Source organism: Anser anser, assembly GCF_964211835.1.
Source record: "Anser anser genome assembly, chromosome: 1".
NCBI classification, from domain to species: Eukaryota; Metazoa; Chordata; class Aves; order Anseriformes; family Anatidae; genus Anser; species Anser anser.
Genome location: NC_139720.1, coordinates 165,844,079 through 165,869,154, shown reverse-complemented (window position 1 = coordinate 165,869,154; position 25,076 = coordinate 165,844,079). Strand labels below are relative to the sequence as shown.

Genomic DNA, 25,076 nt, shown 5'->3' with positions numbered 1-25,076 from the left:
ACATGAAAATGAGAAGTTTTAATGCTAACTGGACTGTGGACATACAACAAATTGATAAAGAATTCTAATCCAATTAAAAACTCCCCACTTTCCAAGATCACATTCCAAACTTCACCTTGAATAAAGCTTGAAAACTTCATCTACTGGACTGGAGAACAATTAAAAAAAATGTGTTGTTTTTCAAATGCAGTGAAATGTATCATGGAAGAATAACAAATATATACAATTAACTTCAGCTATTCCACCAACCATGTCTCCCCTCTCCCCTGTAAATACCTTTCTGCATCTTCTGCACTATCCTTTTTTTCACACACTTCATACATAAAAATTTCTTCACTTCATATATAAAAACATATGTATAAAACTTCTGTGTTTGCTTCCAAAACTACTGTTCTCTGTTTTTTAGGGACAGAAATTTAACTAAGGCTGAAATTACTCTCCAGGCCAATTTTTCAGCAATGGTTCTAACAGTAAGACCTGTATTTTGCTGACAAATAATATCTATTAACTTCCTTGTGAACCATAGTCCATCTGAGAGAAGAAGAGATGTTATTCAGACAGTACATAAAGACAGATAATTTTCCTAGGTCATCTATTTTTAAGTGTAAGCTACTCTCAATACTTGAGAATATTTTTTATGTAATACTTATAATATTTCTTATATAAGCTACAACTATAATATTAGGTAATACAAAGGTGCAAAATCAAATATAAAATGTTAGGAAGCACCAAAATTAAAAATTTCAACCATAACTCAGTCCACTTGTGAGTATACTAATTATTACAGCTTTTATCTGTGTTTATGTATTTCTTATTCTCCACAAAACTTTTGTTCACTGTTGTAATGTGTGCCTTCAATACAGTTGTACAGTACTGTTTTTTCTCCTTACCAGTCATTATATACTATGCACACTAATTACATTTTTTGCAGAATAATTTCAATCTCTGTACAGTTAGCGCTCAACACTGCTACACAAAGAATTTTCACAAACCATATTTCTGTGTTTCTTTGGAACATGGATCAAATTATTTCTCAAAATAATGCATCAAATTATTTCTCAAAATTTCTCATCAATTGATTATTACATTATTTCTCATCAAATTATTATATACTGTACCATCTATATCATATATATCATAATCATTATGATACTGTAAGTGTTCAAAACTACTGCCCCCCACTGGCTTCATTTGCACTGTAAATGTGAGTATTTCTGTCAATCATGTCAGTGGTCTCTCAAGATAAAGCATACAGAAAGAGAAGAGTCTCGCCAAGTATGAAAATTCTGTTCAAGTAGATCGCCACAAGATGAACTTTGTGCAAAAATATAAACTTTGTTCAAAATAGAAATATAAAATGAAATCTTTCTATACAACCATACCGTAAATATGATTCCATTCTTTTTCTTTCGGGAAGCCCTATTACTTTCAGGATACTCCTTCCCAACAGTGATGCAAGGATTTTAAAGAAAACAAAATCATTTGCAGAACAACTATGTTTGGTATTTTGCACAGGTTCATATACTGCCTACAATATTTACTGAATAAGGCAGGACTGCTGCTGAACCAAAAGCATAAAGTCCTAATGATCTGTACGCAATGATGCTGAATTACAACAAACCTCAATGCTGGATTTTAGTTTCTAAGAGTTACTTCTGTAATTCTATACTTCTATAATTTCATAAAGAAATTTAAAAACTATATATTGTATAAGATTACTTTTAGACTATCCTAAATTTTCAGGCAAATGTATGAAAACAAATACTAAACAGATTCCAACAATACCAAACAAAATGCACAGGCTCAGTCTGCAGGATGTCAATGAACCTGCAGAATACTGTGAGGTCTTCAGGTGAAAACAGTGCGGTGTCCATGCAAAAACAACTGGCAATTAAATAAATACAAACCAGGACATCTAGCTATGAATTCCAACATTTGTCTTGATCTCTTTTACATCCTGTATTTTTCCCCGGTTTATTTAAAGCATCTTCATTTCATAAGAATTTCAGTAACATGCTGTTTTGACAGATTTGTTTAATCTGGAATTAAGACTTCTGTGTCAGACCTCTTTTTAAATGTTTTTGAGTAATTAACTAGATTAAATTTAATCAGTTATAGAAGTATAAAGCAGTTGAATGTTGCAGAGTATTTTCAACAAAGACCTATACTCACAGCTTCAGCTTCTGCTCTCGTCTTAAAGGTAATCACTGCGTGGAGAGAAGAGTCATCTATCTGGCAATCTTCAATTTCACCATATTGCTTTTAATATGAAAAAGAAAAAAAAAATGGTAAAATAGTCCTCCCCCTCTATCCTCCCCCTCTAAAAATGAAGTCCTAAACAAAAGGCCCTCAAAAAGCATATAGAATTAGAATAGTGTACCCCTTCACAGCCTCAATGCCAATCAGAGTACTTTGCAAGAAATAATGTTTTTGTTTCCATTTTGAAAACACAAAGTACTGTAGTCTTCGGATTTCCTAACTGTAAATATACAGCAATGAAGTAAAATTACAACAGAAAAAAGAAGTTCTTCTGCTTCAATACTTCTCTCTTGATCAGAAAGTTGAGATCTTGAGATTACTCCCTTAGTCTATTATGATACACTTCTACAAAAATATTTAATAGACACATAGATAGATAGACACAGCCAAGTTTCCAATTTAGCTTAATTTCAGCATCTTAAGATCCTGTCCCATATATTCCTGGCAAGGGTCTCTAAGGTTCTTTGATGCTGCCATCAGCATAAGCTGCAATATCCAACACATTTACACAGGTGAAATGCACCACTGAAGTGCAGAGAGATGTGATATTTTAACAGTTGCTTTTAAGCTTTGCAAAACAGAAATGCTGCTCAGTACATTTCCACGGAATTTGGAGCAAGTTTAAAAACAACAAATGCCAAACTTGTAAAACAAAATGATTAACTTTTTTTTTTCCTCAGTGTTAGTAGAGTAATACTGTGAATAAAATTGTATTTGTTGACACTAATAAGTTTGTTAATATTTTTGTTGTAAATTTAACAATCGCTGCAATAAAATCACCTAAGTATAAGGAAACACTAAGTCTTGAGCAAAATTATAGCCATAAACAGATGCCATACAGCAAGTTTTTAACAGTGACAGATTCTCCATTTTCAGTTTTATAATTCTTTGCAGTCACTATTAGAACAGTACACAGTGAAATGGAAAATATGAAAGGGTGCTACAGAAATTTACTTTAGCAATACCATTTTGGAGACTCAATCACGATATAAGGCTGTGGATTAAAAATAAGTTTATTTATTTTGCTCATCATACAGACTGGACTCACAATGTCTTACGGTTGACCAAGCGGATTGTACTGCTTAATTTTAAAGTTAGATGTTCTTAGTTTTACACCAAAAATTTACAAAATCTTTGTTTAAATGTTCAGTCTGTCATTAGAAAGTTGTGTATCTACACATGTAGACATATATAGTTCCTGGAAACACGAGACCTCAAAAAATAATACAGTAGTGTTGGCGGGTTACTTTTCTTAACTCTTGTTCTTTCCAAAAGCTGCTTACTCAGCTGCCAGGCAGGAAATATTAAGTGCAATGACTGAGGTAGAATTTACCAGACTTAGTGGCTCTTCAATTTCTAACTTCAAACACAACCACTCAAACTAAATATTGGAAAACAAACAAATAAACAAACAAAAGAAAACACCAAGGTGATGTGTGCTTGCTAGAGGAGGGTGACAGCACTTACTTACACGTTACTGATGTCAGTGCTGATATTCTCAGCATTCATTCCTCAAAATAAGCTAATATGCTTTTATTATAAGCTTTTTTTTTAAATGGAAGATAAAGGAGTTTTATTTATTTCTGTTCAACTATCAATTTATTATACTTGCTTAAAAAACACTGCTTAAATTTTAATTTTTTTTTTTTTTAATCATGAATAGGTATATCACATTATAGATTCAGTCCTAAATAACATTTCCGGATGAATTAAATCAATAAAAAAAGTCATTGGAAAGAAGAATGTCATCCAAAGAACAAAAGAAGTGAAATTACAACATACCGCAAAATGAGGAAGAAGATCTTCTCTATCACTTTCTGTAAATGCAGAGATTTCTAATGCCCTAGGTCGATGATCCACAACCGCATGCACAGGAACTCCTCTGCCTCTACCCCGTCCACGTATTCCTCTACCTCTGCTACGTGATGCACCCCGACCTCTTGCATGAACCCCTCTACCACGAACTGAAGAAAGAATCCCTCGTTTGGCAGCCTAAGATATTTATACATAACATAGTGATTTTTTTAACAAACACATTCACAGAGCAGCTTACAGGTTTTAAAATAAGACGTTAACAAAAGTATTACTTTTTAGTAACAGATCAAAAACAGGACAGGAACAGAAAAAGGAACAAAGTATTCAAAAAAAAAGAATGTCAGAAGAGCCCTCATCTGTGAGGACAATTCCTCAAAGGAGATTAGACTGTAGTGTAACATCTGAAATTTCTTGATGTGGTGACTAACAATTTTCTCTTAACTCACAGACAGGACTTTCATTTTGACAAGAAAATATGGAGCATAGTAGTTTTTGGCCACAGGACTGTGGGGTATGAAAGAGAGGCTCTACTAAGCACCTCCAAGGACAAAGTATTCTCTAAAAATTTGGGTCTACAGTCACTAATTTCCATTCCTACAACATCTGCGCTTCCATTTTTAAAGAACAGTCATGCATTCTCTAGAAGTCAAAATGCTGGTGATGGTACCTCCATCAGCCATTTAAAAATAAGTTGCAAATAATACCCTACAGCGTTTGTTTATAACTAAACCACTAATAACACTATTTGAATGCATGCCAACGATATCATTCATGAGGAGATGATGTTCTTTATTAATGAAATCATTCAGAACACCTATGAAATACTGTTAACTCCAGCTTGTGTTATTTCTCTACTCAGCTGGCTTAGCTTATTAACAAACCTATTTTCACAAGAACCAAAGCTGCGTAACAACTTACTTTTGAAGTAAGATTTTAATGCAACCTAGCTGTATATACATGCACAGTGTTCATATGTAGTTATACATAAAACATGACAAAACTTCATTAATAGGGATTTAATCAACACACTAGTCTGCTTCAGAGTAAAAAAAAAAAAGTAGCTACTACAAAATCATATATTCAAGACAGTACAATATTATACCAATAACTTCCAACAGTATTCTGAGATCCTTAGAATAAGACATAAAGAATCTTGCATAGACTTCCAAATTTTTGTAGAAACAATTCCTTTAACAAAAAGCGTATTTCTGTACACAGAACACTTTCTGAGACATTGTAATTATTTTGTTAAGTCCATCTTTCCTTGAAACTAATGCTGTAATAACATTGCTTTCTGGTACTTTGGTCTTTTTGGTTATTAAGAGAATGTTGACATTCAAGAAGAAAAGAACAAGCTGTGTGTTTTATTCTTTTGTATCAAATACACCTATAGACAACAATTTAATGATCCATGTTCTCAAGGAAGTACTACTACCCTAAGTCTGTAAAATGCCATGTCATTTTAAAGTTACAGAATTTAAATAGATCAGAGATCAAAATTAAAGATAGCACTAATTCTCTAGTTAAGGAGAGCTCAGAAATTTCTTATATATTATTGCTAAATGTCTCCATTTATAATTGCAACTTAATATTGCACTGAAGAAAAAGTTTGATGTAACACACAAGCTAACAAATATATTTTCATTAAAAGTTATTTGCTACAAAACAAGAGACAAACTTACTTCCAGCTGCAGTTCTGTGTATTTTCGTCTTAATTCAGTAACTTCCTCCCCAGCTTGCATCTTCTTGTATAAATCCAGTTCAGTATCTAGTAACTCTTTCTGCATCTAAGAAATTGTTACAGCAAATTATTAGTTCCGCAGTTTACATTCGCTTCTGAGGAAACAATTTTCTGATGAAACTCAAGAATCTATTGCTACACTCTTATCAGCAGGCTATTTCAGAAATATACAGTGAGTTAAGGATTGGCCAGTGCTGGCCTTCAGGTAAGGTAGAAGTCTGCCACAGCACTTCTATCTGGAAAAAAAAAAAATCCTAGAAACTCTAAGGAAAGAGAATTTGAAAACTACAGCATGCAGTGGAATTTTAAATTTAACTAAGTTGTGGCTTATTAATTTATATCATAGCTGTAACTTCAGAGGTATACTGCTTAAAATGCTAGGTTTCCACTTTAAAAAAATAAGCCAAGCACAAAGCTTAGGAGCGTCTTGGCAAGGTAAAATTTCAACATGTAGTATTATGTTACTGAGCTTGGTGATGTCAAAGCCATCTAGTCTACTGTGCAAAGCCAAAGCCAATAGAATTTGTTCTAAACTACAGATACACAAAATAGAAAATGCAAAATTAAATGATGGTGATGATGAGATAAAAGGGATTCTACAAAAAATAAAAAAAAGCAGATTTATGAATGAATACACAATCTATAATCAGTAATGACAAAAAGCTTCTAAGATTATCACAAGCACAGATGGTAGCTCTGTTCAGACCACAGTAGAAAAAAGCACAGTAAAAAGATCTCTGCTAACAAAAAGCTGGACTCTGATACATCCAGAATTGCCCTCCAGCATTTGGTACCTTAGAAAGAATTATTTAAAAGTTCAAAAATATGTATGAAACTGAAAGGTGTCTCTGAATCCAAATTTAGATGTGTTCACGGTAACCACAGAGGTGCAGGTCATGGTACAGGTGCAGGAAAGAGCTTTTATGTGACCATGAAAATTATTTTAAGTTCCAAACTGTAAAGGGTTTGGGGTTGGTTGTTCTATTTTTTTGTTGTTTTTGTTGGTTTTTTTTGTTTTGTTTTGGTTTTTGTTTTTTTTTTGTTTTAATGGAAAAAGCAGCAGCCAAATGTTCTAATGACATCACAAATGAAAATTATAGATGACTATGAAATAGTTTTACATTTACACCCGTTGATTCAAAACCACAGCATGTAATGTATTCAAAGGCTGGTTGTCAAGAGATGAAGGTTTCGCAGTTGTGACAGTTGGAAACCAAGTATCACCACTGAATGATAAAGAAAGGGATTTTTTGTTTCTTTGTTTCTTTGTGTTTTTTTTTTCCTGGAAGCTTTAAAAGAAAAAAAGCTGGATTATTCAACTGGCAACTTCAACCTGAACCCCTTTCATCCCCATTTTTCACCATCTAGAGCAACCACAAAAAAATCATCTCCTGTATAATGGTTTTCAAAGTTTTCAAAACTGGAAACTGTTTCTCTCCAATCCCACTGCATTATACTAAATAAATGACACGACAAAACAATCACCTATGAAATTTCTTAATGACCAGTAGTTAGAACTCACAAAGTAGTCAGTGACCCTGGTGTCATAAAGTCTCTAGACTTTTGAGGTTTATTTTTAGTTCTCTTAATGAAGACTCCCCTTTTTATAGAGCTGTGCCTGGTCTCAAGAAGATAATGCCTCCTTCAAGACATAGCAGGAGGCAGCAAATGTTTCTACACTCGGGAGAAGGGGATTTTGTAATCTGCATGAACTGGAACAGACAAAAATATGTAAAGATAACGACACACCTGCATGGGCCTCACATACATAACTATTCCTGCAAGTTTGCAGGGACTTCTGAAATGCCCAGGATTTAACAGCTAATAAAATGCAAGAGAACCTTGTGCAAAGCCTTTCAGAAAATTGTCAAAGTAATATATTTTAACTGAAGGATGGTCTTAATTACTCCCTTTCACAAAATTCAGATTTTTTTTCTCTTTTAAATGTTACCAAAGCAATGCTCATAGTTAATACACTATCTCCCTAAGAAGAAAGCTATCAATAACATCAACTTTTTTACAGTACAGATGTTCTGTCCAATATGAAATGCATTTAAACTGTTTCTTCACTTTCCATATTACAAAATAAATAAAACAACGCCTGAAGAATTGCTTAAAAGCTCGAATTCAAGTTAGTGTATCATCTCACTTTTACTGCATAAAAACTAAAGTCACGTGAGGAACTGGTGGACCAGGTTGCCAACTGAATAGTGATGTGGACTGAAGTGATCCCAAGATCAACATAAAGGGTTGAAGAGGGATAACCTCAAGCTACCACATATCAATACGTACAAATAAAGGAGGGCCTACAGAACAGTATTGTAGGGGAAGACCTCTATTTTGGGGGGAAATCAGTGTTTTTCTAAAGAAGCTGTACACTGATACAAGTGACAGGAAACAAAGAGGAGGAATTAGATGTCTGCACAGTTCCAAGGCTACAATCTCATAGAGACTACAGAAGCATTGCAGGGTAACTCACACTACTGGAGTGCTGCGGTGGATGGATACTGGCTCTTCAGGAAGGCCAGGCCTGGGAGAAACAGGAGTTGCGCTCTGTGTGTGAGGGAAGTGTGAATGCATGTAGCTCTGCCTAGGGACAGATGATGAGCCAGCTGAAAGTTTATCAGATGGCACACCAATGTGGGTGACACTGCAGTGGGTGTCTAAAACAGACCATCTTATCAGCTAGAAGCAGTAAATGAGGCCTTCTTTAGGCAACTGGAAGCCACCTCATGGTCCTTGCTAAAGCTGCAAAGGCAGGTTGATTTTCAAGAATCATATCCCCCACCTTCCAAAACATGCAGGAAATAAACAGCAGGAGGCCTATATGAATGAATAAGGAACTCCTAAAAAAAAAAAATCTAAAAACAAAGTGTAGGAGAGGTGGAAGCAGGCTCAGACCACAGAGAAGCAATACAGACAGACTGCCAGTGCATGCAGGTACTATTCTGGAAAGCCAAAGCCCACCTGGTAAGGAACAAAAAAAGCTTCTGTAGGTCTATCAGCAACAAAAGGAAGACTATGCTATGAAAAATGCAGACCCACTACTGAATACGGAAGGGGACCTGGTAGCAAAAGATGTGGGAACAGCCAAGGTACTCAATGTCACCTTCTCCTCAAGTCTTTACTCGTAAGACTTATCTTTGTTAGAAGAGTTTCAAGTTAGCAAACATTTAGGCAAACTGGACATACACAAATCCCTGAGACCTTATAGATGCGACAGTTAGTACCGAGGGAGCTCACTGATGTCACTGCAAGGCCAATCTTAATTATCTTTGAAAGGTCATGGCATTTGGGGGCGGTTCCTCAGAACTGAGAAAAAGCAAATGTCACTCTGACCTTCAAGTAGGGCAAGGAAGATCTAGGGAAGTACACACTGGTCAGTCTCATCACGATACCTGAGAGGATAATGGAGCAAATAATCTGGGAAACCATTCCCAAGCATACTAAGAACAAGAAAGTGACTGGGGAAAAAAAAATCAAAAGCAACTTTGAAAATATTGCCAATTCCTAGGACTTTTATGGCTCAAATTCACTCTACAGGAAGTTAACTTCTTTCATCGAAGACCTCTAAGAAATACTTTCTCACCAGACAGCATCAATTCTCTCTGAAAACATCAGAAAAATCTCTCATTTACAAAAAAGGTTAGTTTAAATAGCAGTGTCTGAATACTGGTGTTACTAACTCTTGTTCCCCTCCTAAAACAGAGTTATTTATTCCACTGCAACTGTAGTCATTCTAAGAGGTATAAACCAACTCCCAGTAATCACACACTATGTCCATTTTCAGGATACGGATGCACTGCTTCCAACTTCTTCCTGACTGACAAACAAGGAAAGAAGTTACAGTGAGTACATACAGGTCATTTCAGTACTTCTTTGATTTTTTTTTTCCCCGTACCTGTACATCACTGTAATTTATTCTGCAATTACTTTCAATGCCCATATTTCTAAGTAAAATTAAGCATTAGAAATGTTCTGTCAAAATGAAAACTAATGACCTGTTTAAACTAAATCTGGGTTGTAACGTTGCACCAGCTTTCTACAATAGAATCCCAAACTTTAGTACAGATGATTAAGCATTCGAAGATTTAAGAACCGAATGAAAACAGCAAGAAAAGATCAAGGGTTTTTGTGTGCTGCTTGAAAATACACTGCATAAAAATATAGCCCTTTATTGTTATGTACTTCCTCATTCGATAAAGCAAGAAAAGCCTGTAATATGTTTAACACGCCTCTTAAAAATTCCTTAAGAATTTATTATTTCTCAAAGTCTTGCTGAACTCTTTATCACGTTGTCATCTGTTTAGGAACAAATACTTTCACAAAAAGAGTAATACTGGATTTAAAAAAAGTAATGTAATTGCATCTTTAAGCAGAGTCAAGAAACAGGTTATAGCAATATATTAGCAATAATTATAGCACAGAAGAGAAACTCTTCTCAACAGGTTCAACCCAAACATGGATAGCTAAATCAAAGGAATACCAACCAGTATAATCTTCTATCTAGAACATTTTGCAAACATTTCAATTTCAGCAATGTAAAAAGAACAAACAAACAAAAAATATGTACCAGTTCAGTAGTCAACTAGCTTCATGAAGCAGTTGGTTTGGGTATTTAACCTGACCAGTGGATATCTGTGTTGCACAATGATAAGCCTTTTGCGTAAGAAATACTATTTTCGTTGTTTCTATTAACAATGTACGAAATGAACAGACTAAAAAGACTGGATAAGGCAAAAGACAATCATAGGATTTCTGTTTTGGTATCTTCCAGATGATCACAGAATCATAGAGGTCTTTTCCAACCTAAATGATTCTAATATCATCTAGTTCTAGCACTGCCAAGTCCACCATCAATCCATGTCACTAAGCAATACATCTGCAAGTTTCTTGAATACCTCCCAGGACAGTGACTCATCTACTTCCCTGGTCAGCCTGTTCCAATACTCCACAACCCTTCCACTAAAGAAGTTTTTCCTAATATCCAACCTAAACCTTCCCTGACACAACTAAAGGCCGTTTCCTCGTCTTATTGCTTGGTGCTTGGGAGAAGAGACCAGCCCCACCTTGCTATAGCCTCCTACAGTATCTGTGTAGCAGCAGGTAAAACTTCTAGACAACAGCACTGGTTTTAAATTAACTGTGCTCCTTTAAAGAGAGAGAACAAAAACAATCTCACTTCATAGAAGACTTCAAAATTAAAACAGCATACTTTTAAATACCTCTGATGTGGCTGCATATTTTCCTTCTGGTGACGTAAACATGTAAATTCATTTTATTAGAAAGCTGACCAAAACTTGAGTACCTGAGTCTTAGTTTTCATGCTTTTTAGAGGAGTCCCTCCTCCTGATGATACACCCTTTAATTCATCCTTTAACTTGGTAATGCTATTAGTCAATATTTCCAGTGTTTTCATGATTTCTGCTTTATCTTCTGACTTCATGGCTTTATTTTTCTCCAGCTTCGAAATCAGCATCTGTCCAATTAAAAAAAAAATTTACTTTTAAACTACACTTACAGATCTGTTTTCCTGTACTCACCACAGTTAATGGAAAAATAGAATACTGCATTTCCCTTGCTATGATCTTCAAAACTCAATAAAAAAGGCTTTTAACAGCTTATATTCAGATAATTTAATCTCTGGTTAATTAATTTGCTAATGAACATCTAGCATCTCTATTTTATTTGGACAGACTTGCTGAACATATTGAAATTATTCCAATATTTGTATTCAACCTAAATGACATTTTGGCCTTTTTCCCCTCCCAAGCTTGAGTGCAGTCATGCGTACTTTTCAGTAACAACCTCTCTTGCTCTTGCCAAGCATAGAACTCTGTGACTTGCACTTGTTCGCCAAAAGCACATTTTGCACCTAAAGTTTTTAATTTCAAATAAAAAAAAAACATCTAAATTGTAGGTGCTTCGAGTTTAAGTGAACTAACATGACAAGTTTGATTAAAACTCTAAACTTAAAAAATTAGCATGTTTTCCCTTGAATTAGCATTAGCACATTAATTTAAGTCAGTTTGGCAGCTCTTGCCAACAAATTCTGAAATATTTTCAAGTGAACTGAGTTCTATGACTGAACTGCTGGCCTTGTATAGTGCTAACAGTTTACCTTTTGTGTTTCAATGTGCTTCTCCAAGATTTCTTGCTTCTTTTTTCTCACATCTTGTTGAAGTCGTAACGCTTCCTAAAAACATTTAAAAAATTACAGAAAGTTTGTAGATTTTGAAAAACAATTTCAGAAGCATAATACACCATATCTGATAGCTGTAAAATAGTAACTTACAATATCAGGAAAAAACTAATAACAAACTCAAAGTACCGAAAGGAAATACTTATGTTTTGGAAATCAAAGCATCATGAGATCATTCACTAATTTGGTTATCTTTATTTGCGTATGTGCTGGGAAGACCTCATTACTTACATAAAATATAATCTTAGCACAACTCCACCAAAAGCTGAAAGGCAAAATAACACACTACCACAAGAGGTAAAGCATACAAGATTTCATACTTGCACAGATGGTATCTTGAAAGCTACTGTAAATCAAGTCAATCAATTAAACACACTCTCCAGTACCGTTCCAGGCCAGAAAAAAAATACATTCTATTTTCTAAAATTGAAATGTTACCCACAGAAAATCATCTCTTTTGTGTCTGCTAAAAACAGAATCTTGGCATTCCAATAAGCAAATCATAATCAACTGAAACTGATTAATTTGTGACATATTGCACTCAGAAGGAAATGTAGGAGGAGATGGCCACAGCTGCTGCACTCAGCTCAATGCTTCTAAAGAGAAAGCAATTGCTCTCAGATACAGAATGTAAAAGGTCTTAGGCACCAGGATAGTTGCAGAAAGCAATAAAGAGCTTTAATAGTAACATATTTAACAGGATAAAAGTGGCAGAAGATGATTTTGATCACCAATCAACTGGTATCAGACTGCAAGTGGATTACCATATACAAAGTGTAAAGGCACAAAAGCCATAAAAAAAGAAATAGTAGTAAGGTTTGTACATGTCTTTCCAAATACTGGCAAATTCTGCTGCGTGAAATGTTAGGTTTGCAATATAGTGTGCAATCTTTTTTCCACAGGGAAAGAAAAGATAAGATGTGGGAATGAATTCTAAGAAAAACCAGGGTGACAAGAAGGAAGAAGGGAATGAGTCCCACAAAACCATGTTTTTCCACAAGTGCTTGTATATCATAATTTCTGAAGACAGGAAAAGAGCAGAAGAGAAAAGAACCAATCATTTAGCACGTCTTCAGTGTTTTCTCTCAAAAAAAAAAAGCTGTTATGATGAGTCATTAATTTCATTCCAAGTTTTTCAGCATTTCATAAGCACCCAGTTTCTTACCTTGAAAGGTAAAGGCTCTAATTCTGAAAAACATGTTTTGGGGGACAAATATGAAATAAAATCTCCAAATTAGAAGTGATTTCTTTGAAGTCTGGACCAATGCCACAACTGACATGCAGCCACAATCTGCTATTTCAAATTATATTAGACATCAGATATAGAAGTTTACCAATAGGCTTAGTAGTATAATGGTTATACTATTTTCAATGCTTATGTCTGAACCTAACTTAATATTCAACTCTTAATTTGTGATTTGAAGCCAGTGAGGTAAATGTTGTCCTATATTTAGTTTTTAGGAAAGGCAAGAATAAACCTAAAAAAAAGGAGCTTTACTGGGCTCTTTGAAAATTCTAAGCAAGCTATACTACAACTAAGTGACCCGTTGAAGGCCAAACACATTTCTGTTGTACTTCCTCTTCAAAATGAGAAATTCTAGTACTACGCAGAAACAGAAACGGATGCAAGAGAACTACAGTTTGGAAACAATAAAATGCAGTCATACAGTTCTCAGTTCTACCGGATGAAGAAACAATACTGGTCACTGCAAGTACAAAGTATACTGAGGAAAAAAGGCCAGTTTAATGAGAATTAAGGCCAGTTCCAATAAGGCTTAAGAGAGAAGACCAGTGACTACTAAACTGCCTTGTCACTCACAATAGACAATTCATGCCTCAACATGGAGATTCTGTTTCCAGTAAAAAGTGCTTTGCACTTTGAACTACTGAAGAGCTTTACATCTGCTTACGCTGCCTGAACATACACTGAAATAATAATAAAACAAATACTGAATTTTCTTGTCCTTTGAAAAAAAAGTTATAGTAAATTTTATCTTGTAGCTAGTTTCATCTATGCTCTTGAGATGAATATATATAGTGCACTATCTCTAGTGGTCACAAATTCCCAATCTAGGTCCATTTTATAAAGAAGCATATTTAATTTACCTGTTTTTTCTTCTGTGCTTCATTAGAGTCTAGCACGGAAGTGGAAACAACAGGCAAAGATTTCTGTGCTGCCTTCAAAGCAGCAGGGTTGTACACAGTTTTTGTCAAGCCAGTAGAAGTGGATAAAACCTATAGAAGGAAATCATTTTATTTTTTTTTTGCCAGTGAACTTCAGTGCTTTTTTTTTCTTAAAAAAAAACATGACTGCTTAAAAAATGTATGTCTTTTCTTTTGTCTGTTTTGATGGTATGAATATAAAAATTTGGCATAACAATTTTATTTGGAATTGCTGAAGTTAAACAACTTTTAAAGAGGCAGCATCACATCAAATATATAAGAATTATATACATCAGATTATAAATCCTTTCCATTTCATATGTACTTCCAAGTTTAAAATATGTAAAATTTAAGGTATTTGAGCATAATTAAGAAAAACAGAAGACTCTGATTTGCCCAAGAATAACTCAAGTTTTTCTTTTTTATTTTGAAGTTTAAAATACAATTTTCCATAGCTGCATGAATTTTCTAAGCTAAATTTCAACATAATTGTAGAAACTGAAGTCCAAAGTAGACAAAATTCTCATATGCAGCTTGTGCAAAATACAGCTTGCACAATCAATAAGAGGTAAGAGGTATAGGGAAGTCTTGAACATCATACAGGAAAGGAAAAGACTCCTATGTCTCTCTTTCCAATGTTTCTAAGGAGATACAGATATTTCTCCATGACCTACTGAGAGCATAGTTGCCTGCTATACAACCTCTCTAACATACACTTCTCTTCAATACCTGAGGACTTGGAATGTTCTGTTTCTAATCACACTCTTTTAAAGTACATCTTGGCCATATTAGTACTGAAAAAATCCATGACTAACTGCTGGAGATGATATAGCCATGATCTTGTCTGCCTTGTGAGCAAATCACAACAATTACGCAATTGGTATCATCTCCAGGAGTTAAAAAAATAGTTTATATACATGGAAAATTAAAAGATGCATGCAGAGTCTACTGGTCACCATGCACTCCATAAAGTAAGACACAACGCCCAACAACAGGAGAAAAAAAAGGAACAGCCACAAAACTTTAGAAAGACACAAAAGATCAAAACATCATAAGAGTAACAGGAACACTTCATATAAAATATTTGCACTTCATTGTGCTATTGATACTATTTCTTCCCATAGATATTTTCCAGAATAGGCAGTGCAGATGGAAAAACAAAACAACAAAAAAAAGCATGTTATGGGATATAAAAAAAAGCTGATATAAAATGCTTTAAGCAGGCCATCAAAAAGGAGATGGAGTTAATTGTATTTATTAACTTACTGAAGCATGTCAATGCATGTACATCCCAACTATGTAGTTCCTTTTATAAAGTAGCTTTAGGACAGGCCACATCACAAAGAGAGGACTGAGTAAAGAACAAATATATCGACACATCCCTTTCGCCCTGAAATTTCCTCATGTCTGAACGAACCGCACTTACTCATCTTAAACAATAATGAGAGATGCTGCAGCAGATGTACCTGCATTAACTAATACAGAAGAGCAAGAAGCAACACACTACTGGTCTTGTAAGTCTTTTAATGTTATTCAAGAGAGAACAGTGAAACTCTTCACAAGTTCATAAACTGCAAGTCCCTATCCAGATCTTAAAAGGCATCACGATGACTGTTTCATCTCCATTTCCTCCTGCTCTTTGGGAGGCAAACCAACCTACTTTCTTACTGGAAAGTTCTTGCCATTCCCTGCACTTAGTCAGAAGCACAAAAACATCTAGGACATGATATCTACGCTTTTGACAGCTGTAAACGTACTAAGTTCTAATGGACGTAGAGCACTATCAGAACAAACTAAACAAAGCATTGCCTTGCAAAGGGAGAAGTATTAGGTCAAAACAAGTTTCAGAACCCTAATAAAAATGCCAAAGGAAACTGCTTCTTCACAATCAATCCACTGAACAGTCCAGCAGCTTATCAAAATCAGTCTGTACTGTAAGATAACACAGTGGAAAAACCTCTTGTAGCATGAATTTGCTCTTTGTAGAAAGGTGTTTCAGCATAACTCAGCTGTTGCAGAAAGATAAAAAAGTATTCCCACTTAAACTGAAGCAGACTTCCTATTTCTAAAGTAGACATACGATATACATGTAAAATGTAGTTCAGGTATACATAGTATTATGTATTTTCATAATTTAAGGCAACAAGAATGCAATAGAACATAGCCAGGAAGCCAAGATAACTATATTTAGGTAGACTGCTTGGCTTGGAAATGAGTCAGAGACATCTGTATTTAAAACTCAACAGTAAATGGTTACTTTTGTGTGCAAAGCATAGCACTATAACTTTGCAATGAGTTTTACTATCAGCATTAATGGATGCACTGTAAGATAGGGGGAAATGCACTGGATGCTGCATTAATTTCAGGCAAAGCCAATTCAGAACAGAAAAGGTATATAACTAGGCAGATGAATCTTGTTACTGGGTAAAACTTGCTGCCTTTCTCCCAGAAGTTGCCTCAAATGAATGTTATGAATACCGAGGAAGACCATGACCTTAGGTGCTAAACAGATTGAAAACATGCCTTATAAACTTTAGTAGTAAAGTAGTAAACTTCATCAACAACTGTTATGAAAATTGCTACTACTGGACAAAATATGTAACTCTTAACTACCATTCAAATGCACCTCTCCCACCTTACCTCTCTTAGTCCTTTCTGGTTAATTTTCACTTTCATCTTTTCATAAGTACTACAAAATTGTAAGACCAATTAAGACAAAAAATGTTTACAGCATCACCTTTTAAGGGACACAAAAGCCTAAAAGCAGTTGTTTGGAGATTTTTTTTGTGTGTGTATTTTTTTTTTGTGTTGTCGTTTTTTTTTTTTTTTTGAAAGGAATGATTTAAAAATATTCATATGCAGTACCAACATTTATATATTTTTTGAAATGAATTTTGGCATTGTTCTAACAACTCAGGATCCTAGAACATTTCTAATTATTTTCATGACTGAATAAATGGAATCTATCATATTAAAACAAAAAACACAGAATAGCAGCTTCTCTCCTAGCATGTTTTATTCTTATTGTAATCATTTAGCTATCAGCTAATCAGAGTTTCTATATACTACACTCCATAAAACTAACCTTTAACAAATGACTATTCATTACTTACGAAACAAACTGAATATTGATACAAGGGATTTTATAATAAAAATAATTCTTTGGGAGTTAAATGTGAGAGGAAGGGGATATGAGATTCTCTTACCTTTTCAGTTGCAGGAGTAACTGGCTTTGACACAAAACCCAGTCTATCCTTCACAGATAATTTAGTCACATTCTAAGAAAACAACACAAAATTAACTTTCAGGTATGTTTAACATTATGAATATAATAACTTAGTTTCCTGTATAATTCCAAATGTTAGGGATTTAAAAAAATAAGATTGACGTAATAAAATCATAGATTACTGAGCAACATTATAAGCAAAATAATATCAAAGCTGTTGAAAAATGCATTTTAGATATATAGGACTTCAACAGCTAATATGTTCCTATGTGTTGTAAATATATTAGAGAAAAGAAAGATACAGCCAAATGTGGAATCATACATTATGTTGTTGCATGTTTTTATTTTTTTAAAGAAATCCACAACATGCTAATAGATTATTTCCAAGACAGGCCCTTTTAAATACACTTCACTTTTTGTGTTCTACAAGCTGCTATTTACAGGAATCATTTGCAGGAAGCTGTGGTTTGAATTTAAAATCAGAAATTCAAACCTTTTGAATTTAAAAGGTGCAGCCTTCTTCCTTTTCAGAAGGAAAACTAAAGTAGTGACACAGTGTTATTTATGAGATACTTCCAACACAATCAAAATTTAAAGGCTATTTCATATGTGAGTAACATGCCAGATTTTGTCATGATTTGGATTGATATTACAACTATCTTCTTCCTTAAGGGTGATGTACACATACTGAGAACACTTTCAGATGCCGACCATTAGTCTCAAACAGGTCGAGATGTTTAATATATATGGAATTTAAAAAGGGTAGCATTTAGTTTTTTAGTAGAAATCAACTTTACTTTGAAATCTGAAAATTCACATCTAGCATAACATTAACGAAACATTTTCAGAGTCTTTTGTTTTTTGAACTAAATAAAAAGTTATGCTAAAAAGAGTTAAGTACCACACTTCGGTGAAAAAAAGACACGTATTATTGCACTTAGGAAAAACTGTAATATCAGAACATCACTCAGTCAAATTAAATGCACTTAAAAGCAGTAAATGTTTATTTGCACTGTATGATTAACTATAATTGATACATTTCTTGGCATATATTTATAACTATGGAACCTAATACAGAAAGAAAAATGTGTCCTTTTTTTTTTTTTTTTTTTGCAGATCATACATACCTGAGTGACTTCCGTATTGGCACTCTGTGCTTCTGTAGGTTCAATGTTACTTGCAGGTACTGGACCTAATCGCTCCTTGACTGATTGTTTCACTACCGGTAAGCTAGGTTGCTGAACTAAGGGTTGTATTACCTGTAACACCCCCCCACCCCAAGAAAAGCACATCATAATATTAATAACAAAAGCCTACTACATATACAGTTCAAAAAATACACAAGATTCCTGTAATGGCATTTATATTTACACTTTCCAACCATTCAACAGCTTTTCACCTGACTACAAAAATAAACACTTCATGAGATTTAGGATGTTACTTTGACTGTGAAGTGCATACAGCTGTAACATTTATTTGGCACATGCAGCTCACGGATCAAACAAACTTGGATCTGATTCCATTAATTATGTCTAATTAGACTTATCTTAATTTCCATCCAAAACTGAACTGAATAAAAACTGGCATCTGTGATTCCTTTCACAAATCAATCTTTCATCAAACACCTAGAGAATGGCAGAATACGAACTTGTATCATAAAGATTCTCACTTTTTACACTGATATATATATCCCTTTTCATCTCTTATGTATTTAACTTGCACTAAAGAGAAAAAGAAGGAAGAATATGGAGACATGCACTAGTGGGACTGAGGAATCAGAAAACAGAAGCTAATCTTCAAAACTACCACTGATACCCTGATAGCTAACACTTTTTTTTTTTTCTTTGGCAAAAACTCTACTTAAGCCAAAAAAAAACAACCCTATGCTTCTAAGTTTCTAAGCAAACTTGCCATTGTATTTATGGAAAAAAAAAAAAAACAGAAGTGGAAGAAACCTTCAAGAGCTCACCTAATCTGTTCCTCCATTCCAGAAGTCAGCTATACATAAAGCATTTGCAGTACTATAAAATACTATAGTACTATAAATTGAAATACCATAAAAACTGTAAAATTGAAATACTATAAAAAGTACTATAGTACCTGAAGCACTGTAAAAAAAGTGTTTCCATACTAATGGTAGCTATAACAACAAATATTAATTTAAATAAAAAGTAAATATTCACACCCCCTAGAGGCTTAAGAACTAAAAATACCTGTTTACTCATTCAACGATCTGATAATTTTTGTACATAAGGGTAGAAGAAAATGAAAGTATTACACTTAAAACTATAATTTCCTGTTTAAATTTTGTTACTGACCGCTTGCCCCCATAGTAGACTTCAAGTTGTAGTTTCCTGACACGAGACAAAAGGTTGCTCTTTGTGAAGCAGGAACCTTTATTACTGTCACCTGGACTTGGGATTCAATCTCAAACTACTGAAGTTTACATATCAAAGGTGGTGTGCTGTGAAACTAACAACATAACTAAAATCCTTAAGACTATTTAACATGTTTCACAAAATCACAGGTATAAAGATCTGGTATCTGGTTGTAAATACACAGTTAATACTCCCAGGCGGATAGCATAATCATCAAATAAACTGATGGCAATGACTATTCCAGCTATCCTACTCTAGAGAGCCAATGTCTGTATTCGTGCAAATGACATACTCCACTGCCCTCTTCTGGCTGATCTGATGTAAATCAAGCTTAGAAAATAATGTTGAGTACTGCAGGTTCAGACCAGGGATATTATAAATTTGAATCCAAAATCAAACCTAAGGGATGGTAACAGGATAGTTACTGAGGTGGGTGTCTTCACCTACAAAAATGGGGTTTTAGTAAGCAGAATATTTGTTACAAAAGGAGACAAAGGAAACTGCTACCCAAAACACCCTACTGCAGGATTGATTTGGAAAACTGGGCCATTTTTTCTCAATGATGATGACATACACCATCAAGAAAAGCGAAGGAATTAAAAACCCAGAGCAACAGTTGAAAGAATCCTCTAATATTGGTTATTATATTACTTAGTTATTATATCAGCATATATAAATACAATAATATTTCTTCTACAAAGTCTTTGTCATGTTTTCTGAGTGTAGACTGTTCCACAGTGACAACAAATCTAATCAGGGAGGATACATAAGTATTTAGAGGGAACTGCTATGCCAGAAGCTAACTGATAAAACTCTCTATCCAATAACCTACGTGACTTGGGAGAATCCAAGCATCTTTTTATGTTTCAGTGGAACCACGAGGCCTGCTAACAAATCCAATTTAGCTTGCCAGTCTATGAATTTAAGCTCCGTAACAATAGTTACTATTTTGTATTCTTAAAAATTTGCCAATGCTACGATGCGCTTGACAACTACCAATAGGTGCTCCAAAAATGTAAAATGTCCCCTTCTGTTCCCACAAAATTAGGGTAATGTAGCTCTCCCTCTTACAGTGGAATTTGCACTTCCTCTCCGTGTGTGTGTGTGTCTGAGTGTGTGAACATATGTATCTTTGGGTAAAACCAACTCTACTGCAATCTTCTATAGCAGTATGCAAGCCCAACAGGAAAGGAAGAAGACAACTAGAAAAAGCAGCACCTTTTGGAAGAAAATGGAGATCATCTTTCAAGAAAATGACCGTAAATAAATATAACTGTCTTATGCTCACCAGAAGGAAAAAAAAAAAGTAGTTAAAGCAAAATAGAAGTTATTCAAGCAGATGGTAGCATCAAGATAATAGAGCATAATTCCCCAGAAGTCAGAGAAGTACTTTCATTTAGTATCTTCAGTCCTACCTTGCTCATCAACTCTTGAACCTTGTATATGAAGTAAAAAAATCTACAATTATGGAGTAACTTTTGGAAAGGAATGACATCAAATATTCCTTATTTTAAAAGCATTTAGCTCACTTTCTATAAACATTTAAAAACAATGTTTAAAAGAATGTATTTTACGTAAAACTCCAGACAGAACAGACTTAGATCCTCTACCTTCTGCGTGGTAGTTTGTATTTGTGGTGCACTGCCTTCTCGATGCCAATAAACTTTGATAAAGCGGTTATTTAATACTGCTTCTGTACTCGATATAGCTTTCTTTGCTTCCTCATGTGTGGCAAACTGAATAAGGGCACCTTCTGGATCACCTTGATATGCAACCTAAGATTTAAAACAAAAACAGAACTTACTGTATGTAGGATTTTCATCTGTGTCACAGCTACTACAAAATCACCCGTTTCAGAACCTTATGATTTAAAACCGGTACGGATCAGCAGATGAGTCTTTCCCATTCATGATTCTGTTTGAAAAGCTTGGTGTCGAGAAGCAACCTTGAGATTAAGCTAATCAACTTTAATAGTTAAAAACCACTGAAGTAGAACACCTAAACAGCAAAATAGGATTCCTAACTGCAAATATATGTAGCTCTTTGAAAGACAAGAGGAAGCATCACTGAAATAAAGGCAACTACTATAAACACACACAGGAGTTGATTAATAAATTCCCTATCTATTATCAGAGCTAAACAACATAGTTCATTTTGGTTTTCCTCCTTTGGATATGAACACATTACCTTAGAAATCTTCAAAGAACAAAATTACACCTTTTGAAAGATAAGCACAGCTTGTAATCTCTGTCCTGTCATGTCTCTCCCCCTCTTCTCACTCATTTCTTAATGGCTTAAGAAACATTTAAGAGCAATTAAGACAAATTTCAATTCCCTCGGTGTTTAGATGGGAACAGAACATTCATTCTCTACTGTATCAGTGCACAAGAAATACTCTGTAACATCTCTTCATTCCATCTCTCAGTGCAAACAGGAAAGCATATGTGAAAACACTAGTATCTGGAATTTCTTGTTGCTGATAACAAAGCACGATGAAAGATCAGGCTGAGTAACTTAGATGTTAGGTACAAAATACTGCCATTGCATGCAGCCTACAATATGTAATACATCAATCGAGCTTAACTTAGTTTTGGTTCTTTGCATCTCTTTTGTACCTTTCTCTAATTGTTCGCTTATTTCTGTTTATAAATGTTTTTTAAAAAGTGGGTCACTCAGATGCACTATGAAGTAAGTGTAAGGGATAAACCACCATTATGGAACTGGTAAGTAACTATATAAACAGGGACTGTTCTCTATATTTACAATTTACCTCAAAAAAATAAGAGGGTTTGTAACACAAGATCCAGATGTGTGGAAAGGGCAGAAGAAAAAAAATTCAACAATTTTAAATTTTTTAAATAAATTACTGAAAAATTTTATCTATTTTTTTCAAAATCTAATCAAGGACTGAAACATTTCATTTCTGCTTCTTCAAACGACAATTTCATTAAAAATAGGGAGATCACGTTTAAGAAACAGGATAGGAAAATAGTAAGAACAGTTTCAGGAAACAAGCTGCAAGGCATTCTTTTAGTAATTACCTCCAGCATTAAGCCAAAGCCTACTTGCCTTCTCTTTGTTGCATCTTACCTGCAAGTTGACTAAGTTTCCAAATTTACTGAAGTGCTCATTAAGTTTGCTGATATTGTTAAGTTCTGGGGGAACTTTCCTCAATTCAAGTTTTGTATTTTCATTTCCAAATTGCATTTTCTTCTGGAAACCTGGACTGTTTGTTCTGTTAAAATTTTGCCTGCAACAAATGAAAAACAAGCCAGAAATCCATAGCAAGCTAGCAAACAAAGTTAAATTTTATTCTCACAGACAGGATTGTGTGTGTCACACAAAGATTGGCAGACTTAAAAAAAAAAAAGGCACACAATTTTAGAAAAGTGTTGAAGAGGAGTGCGATACACAGGCACCCTACCTACAGTTTCATCCACCCATACTCTCACCGTACCTCAGAGCATAAATCTCTAAGATAATTGACAATAATCTGCTTGTGTAAAGCAACTTCTCAACTTAATCTCCCCACCAACATCTGAAGTACCTACTATTTCAAAGCCTTCCTCAGTCCCAGCAGTCTCTTAAAATCCCTTCCAACTTTTTGTCACCCCAGGTATATCTGGACACTAAGCAACGCACTCCACATTTTATGCCAGTAACATACCTGCCAACTGGATCAAAACTGGCAACGATAAAATTAAAAACTCATCCTGTCAACCCTAGTAAGTATCACGCTGCAGGTCACTGTTTCTTAGTTCATTTCAGCTCTCCATGACTGGATCACAGTATCACCCAAAGCAACTCTAGCTATCTCTACTAGAGCCTTTGACTCACCTCTGTATTATGTCTTATTTTACTACAGTCAGCTTAGTCATACTTTAACTTGCTTGCAATTTATATACTTCTCAGATCAGAGGAAAAGAGCTCAACTGAACTGCAACTATTAAGCCAACCTTGTGTTAATGATCACTCACTTGTCAAACCAAGTCTTCTTTGTAGGAACTCCACTATCCCCTGCACCAATTGTTCTTTTCCTGGATTCAGCATCTACCACTATTCTCATACTGCTTTTATTAGGAGGTTTTTCTGTAAACAGATGAAAAAATTCTATGTTAATTTTTGCATTTTCTGTGCATTTGACTGCAAAACAGTATTCTGCTCACAATGAATTTGCACTGAAAAATGTAACTTTATTTTGAAATGACCACGATCCTTGTTCAATCAAACTGGATCAAATTTTGAATGCAGACTTCTCTGCTTAATCTTAACTATCAACAAATGCTATAATCAATAAAAATAGCTAATAGCTTTCATTTTGTCACAGTAACATCATACAAAAGGAAAACAAAAGAAGTGTTAACAGAAGGCTTCTACCTCAAAGTGACTACACTCATTCCGTCCCGTAGAATATTCTGAAGTTCACAGTTTTTGCTAACACCTCCATTCTACCCTTAAATGGCACACACAAAAATGCTAATGATAGAAAAGGTATGGTGCTCCAGAGCACTGACACCTAGGACCAAGACAGAGGGGAGAAAGGGAAGGCACTGTCTCTTGTTGAAGAACAGAACCATGCTGGGAGACTCCTCATGGAAAACACGTCAACAAAAACATAAGATTAAATGCAACTACATACCAATTCAAATAAACCAACATTCAAAAAAAAAAAAAAACAACTATTTTTATTTCTCTTCTCATTTTGTATGCTGCTACTTCTCAGGGCTATGGGAACTACGAGGTTAAGATTCCTTCTGTGTAACAGTCTGATACAAGATAAAAATGACTGCCTCCTCTCCATAGCAAAAAAAAAAAGCCCTCTAAGGTTGCTAGAAAAACATTAACATTTTCTATATGGGAGATGCATAAAGTGATCAGTTACTGCGGCAAAGTGCATAATCTGTAGGATTTTCTAGTAAAAAAATTCATTTTACCTGCAAAAATACACAAACAGATCAAGAATGAACATAATTCCCTGCTCAATAAAACTTCTTTTCATGCCAAAAGATTTTCAAAAATGCAACAATCTGCAGTATTACATTCTCTGAGAAGTTCCTCAGTTTACATTGATGTAAGAAATGAAGCTAAACAAAGTAAATATAGCTTGGAGAGCATACCTCTGGGTGGCAAATCCATATCACCTGATGTGAGTCCTATCAAATTTGGTCTTTGGGCATGTACTCTGTGTCTATACATAGGTCTTGAAGTGTTTGTTATACTTGGAGCTTCTGGATTGTAGCCATCTGTGTCATACGTTTCTAGTAAAAAATAAATTGTCTAATTAAAATAAAT

General features: G+C 34.6%; 1 protein-coding gene across 4 annotated transcripts in view; it reads right to left on the bottom strand.

The window, feature by feature from the left end:
- RBM26 (RNA binding motif protein 26) overlaps positions 1-25,076 on the bottom strand; it is a 53,510-nt gene that overhangs the window by 6,648 nt on the left and 21,786 nt on the right. For 2 of the 4 annotated variants that reach the window (XM_083827256.1, XM_083827255.1), the window contains exons 9-20: positions 24,902-25,042; positions 23,762-23,873; positions 22,875-23,034; positions 21,395-21,559; positions 18,534-18,665; positions 17,387-17,458; positions 14,124-14,252; positions 11,937-12,011; positions 11,124-11,294; positions 5,757-5,861; positions 4,042-4,251; positions 2,173-2,259 (exon numbers count right to left, since the gene is read on the bottom strand). In XM_083827256.1, coding sequence (XP_083683382.1) covers positions 2,173-2,259; positions 4,042-4,251; positions 5,757-5,861; positions 11,124-11,294; positions 11,937-12,011; positions 14,124-14,252; positions 17,387-17,458; positions 18,534-18,665; positions 21,395-21,559; positions 22,875-23,034; positions 23,762-23,873; positions 24,902-25,042 — 1,559 coding nt within the window. The remainder of the gene's footprint in view (positions 1-2,172; positions 2,260-4,041; positions 4,252-5,756; positions 5,862-11,123; positions 11,295-11,936; positions 12,012-14,123; positions 14,253-17,386; positions 17,459-18,533; positions 18,666-21,394; positions 21,560-22,874; positions 23,035-23,761; positions 23,874-24,901; positions 25,043-25,076) is intronic. The other 2 variants (XM_083827258.1, XM_083827257.1) reach the window with 1 other exon arrangement.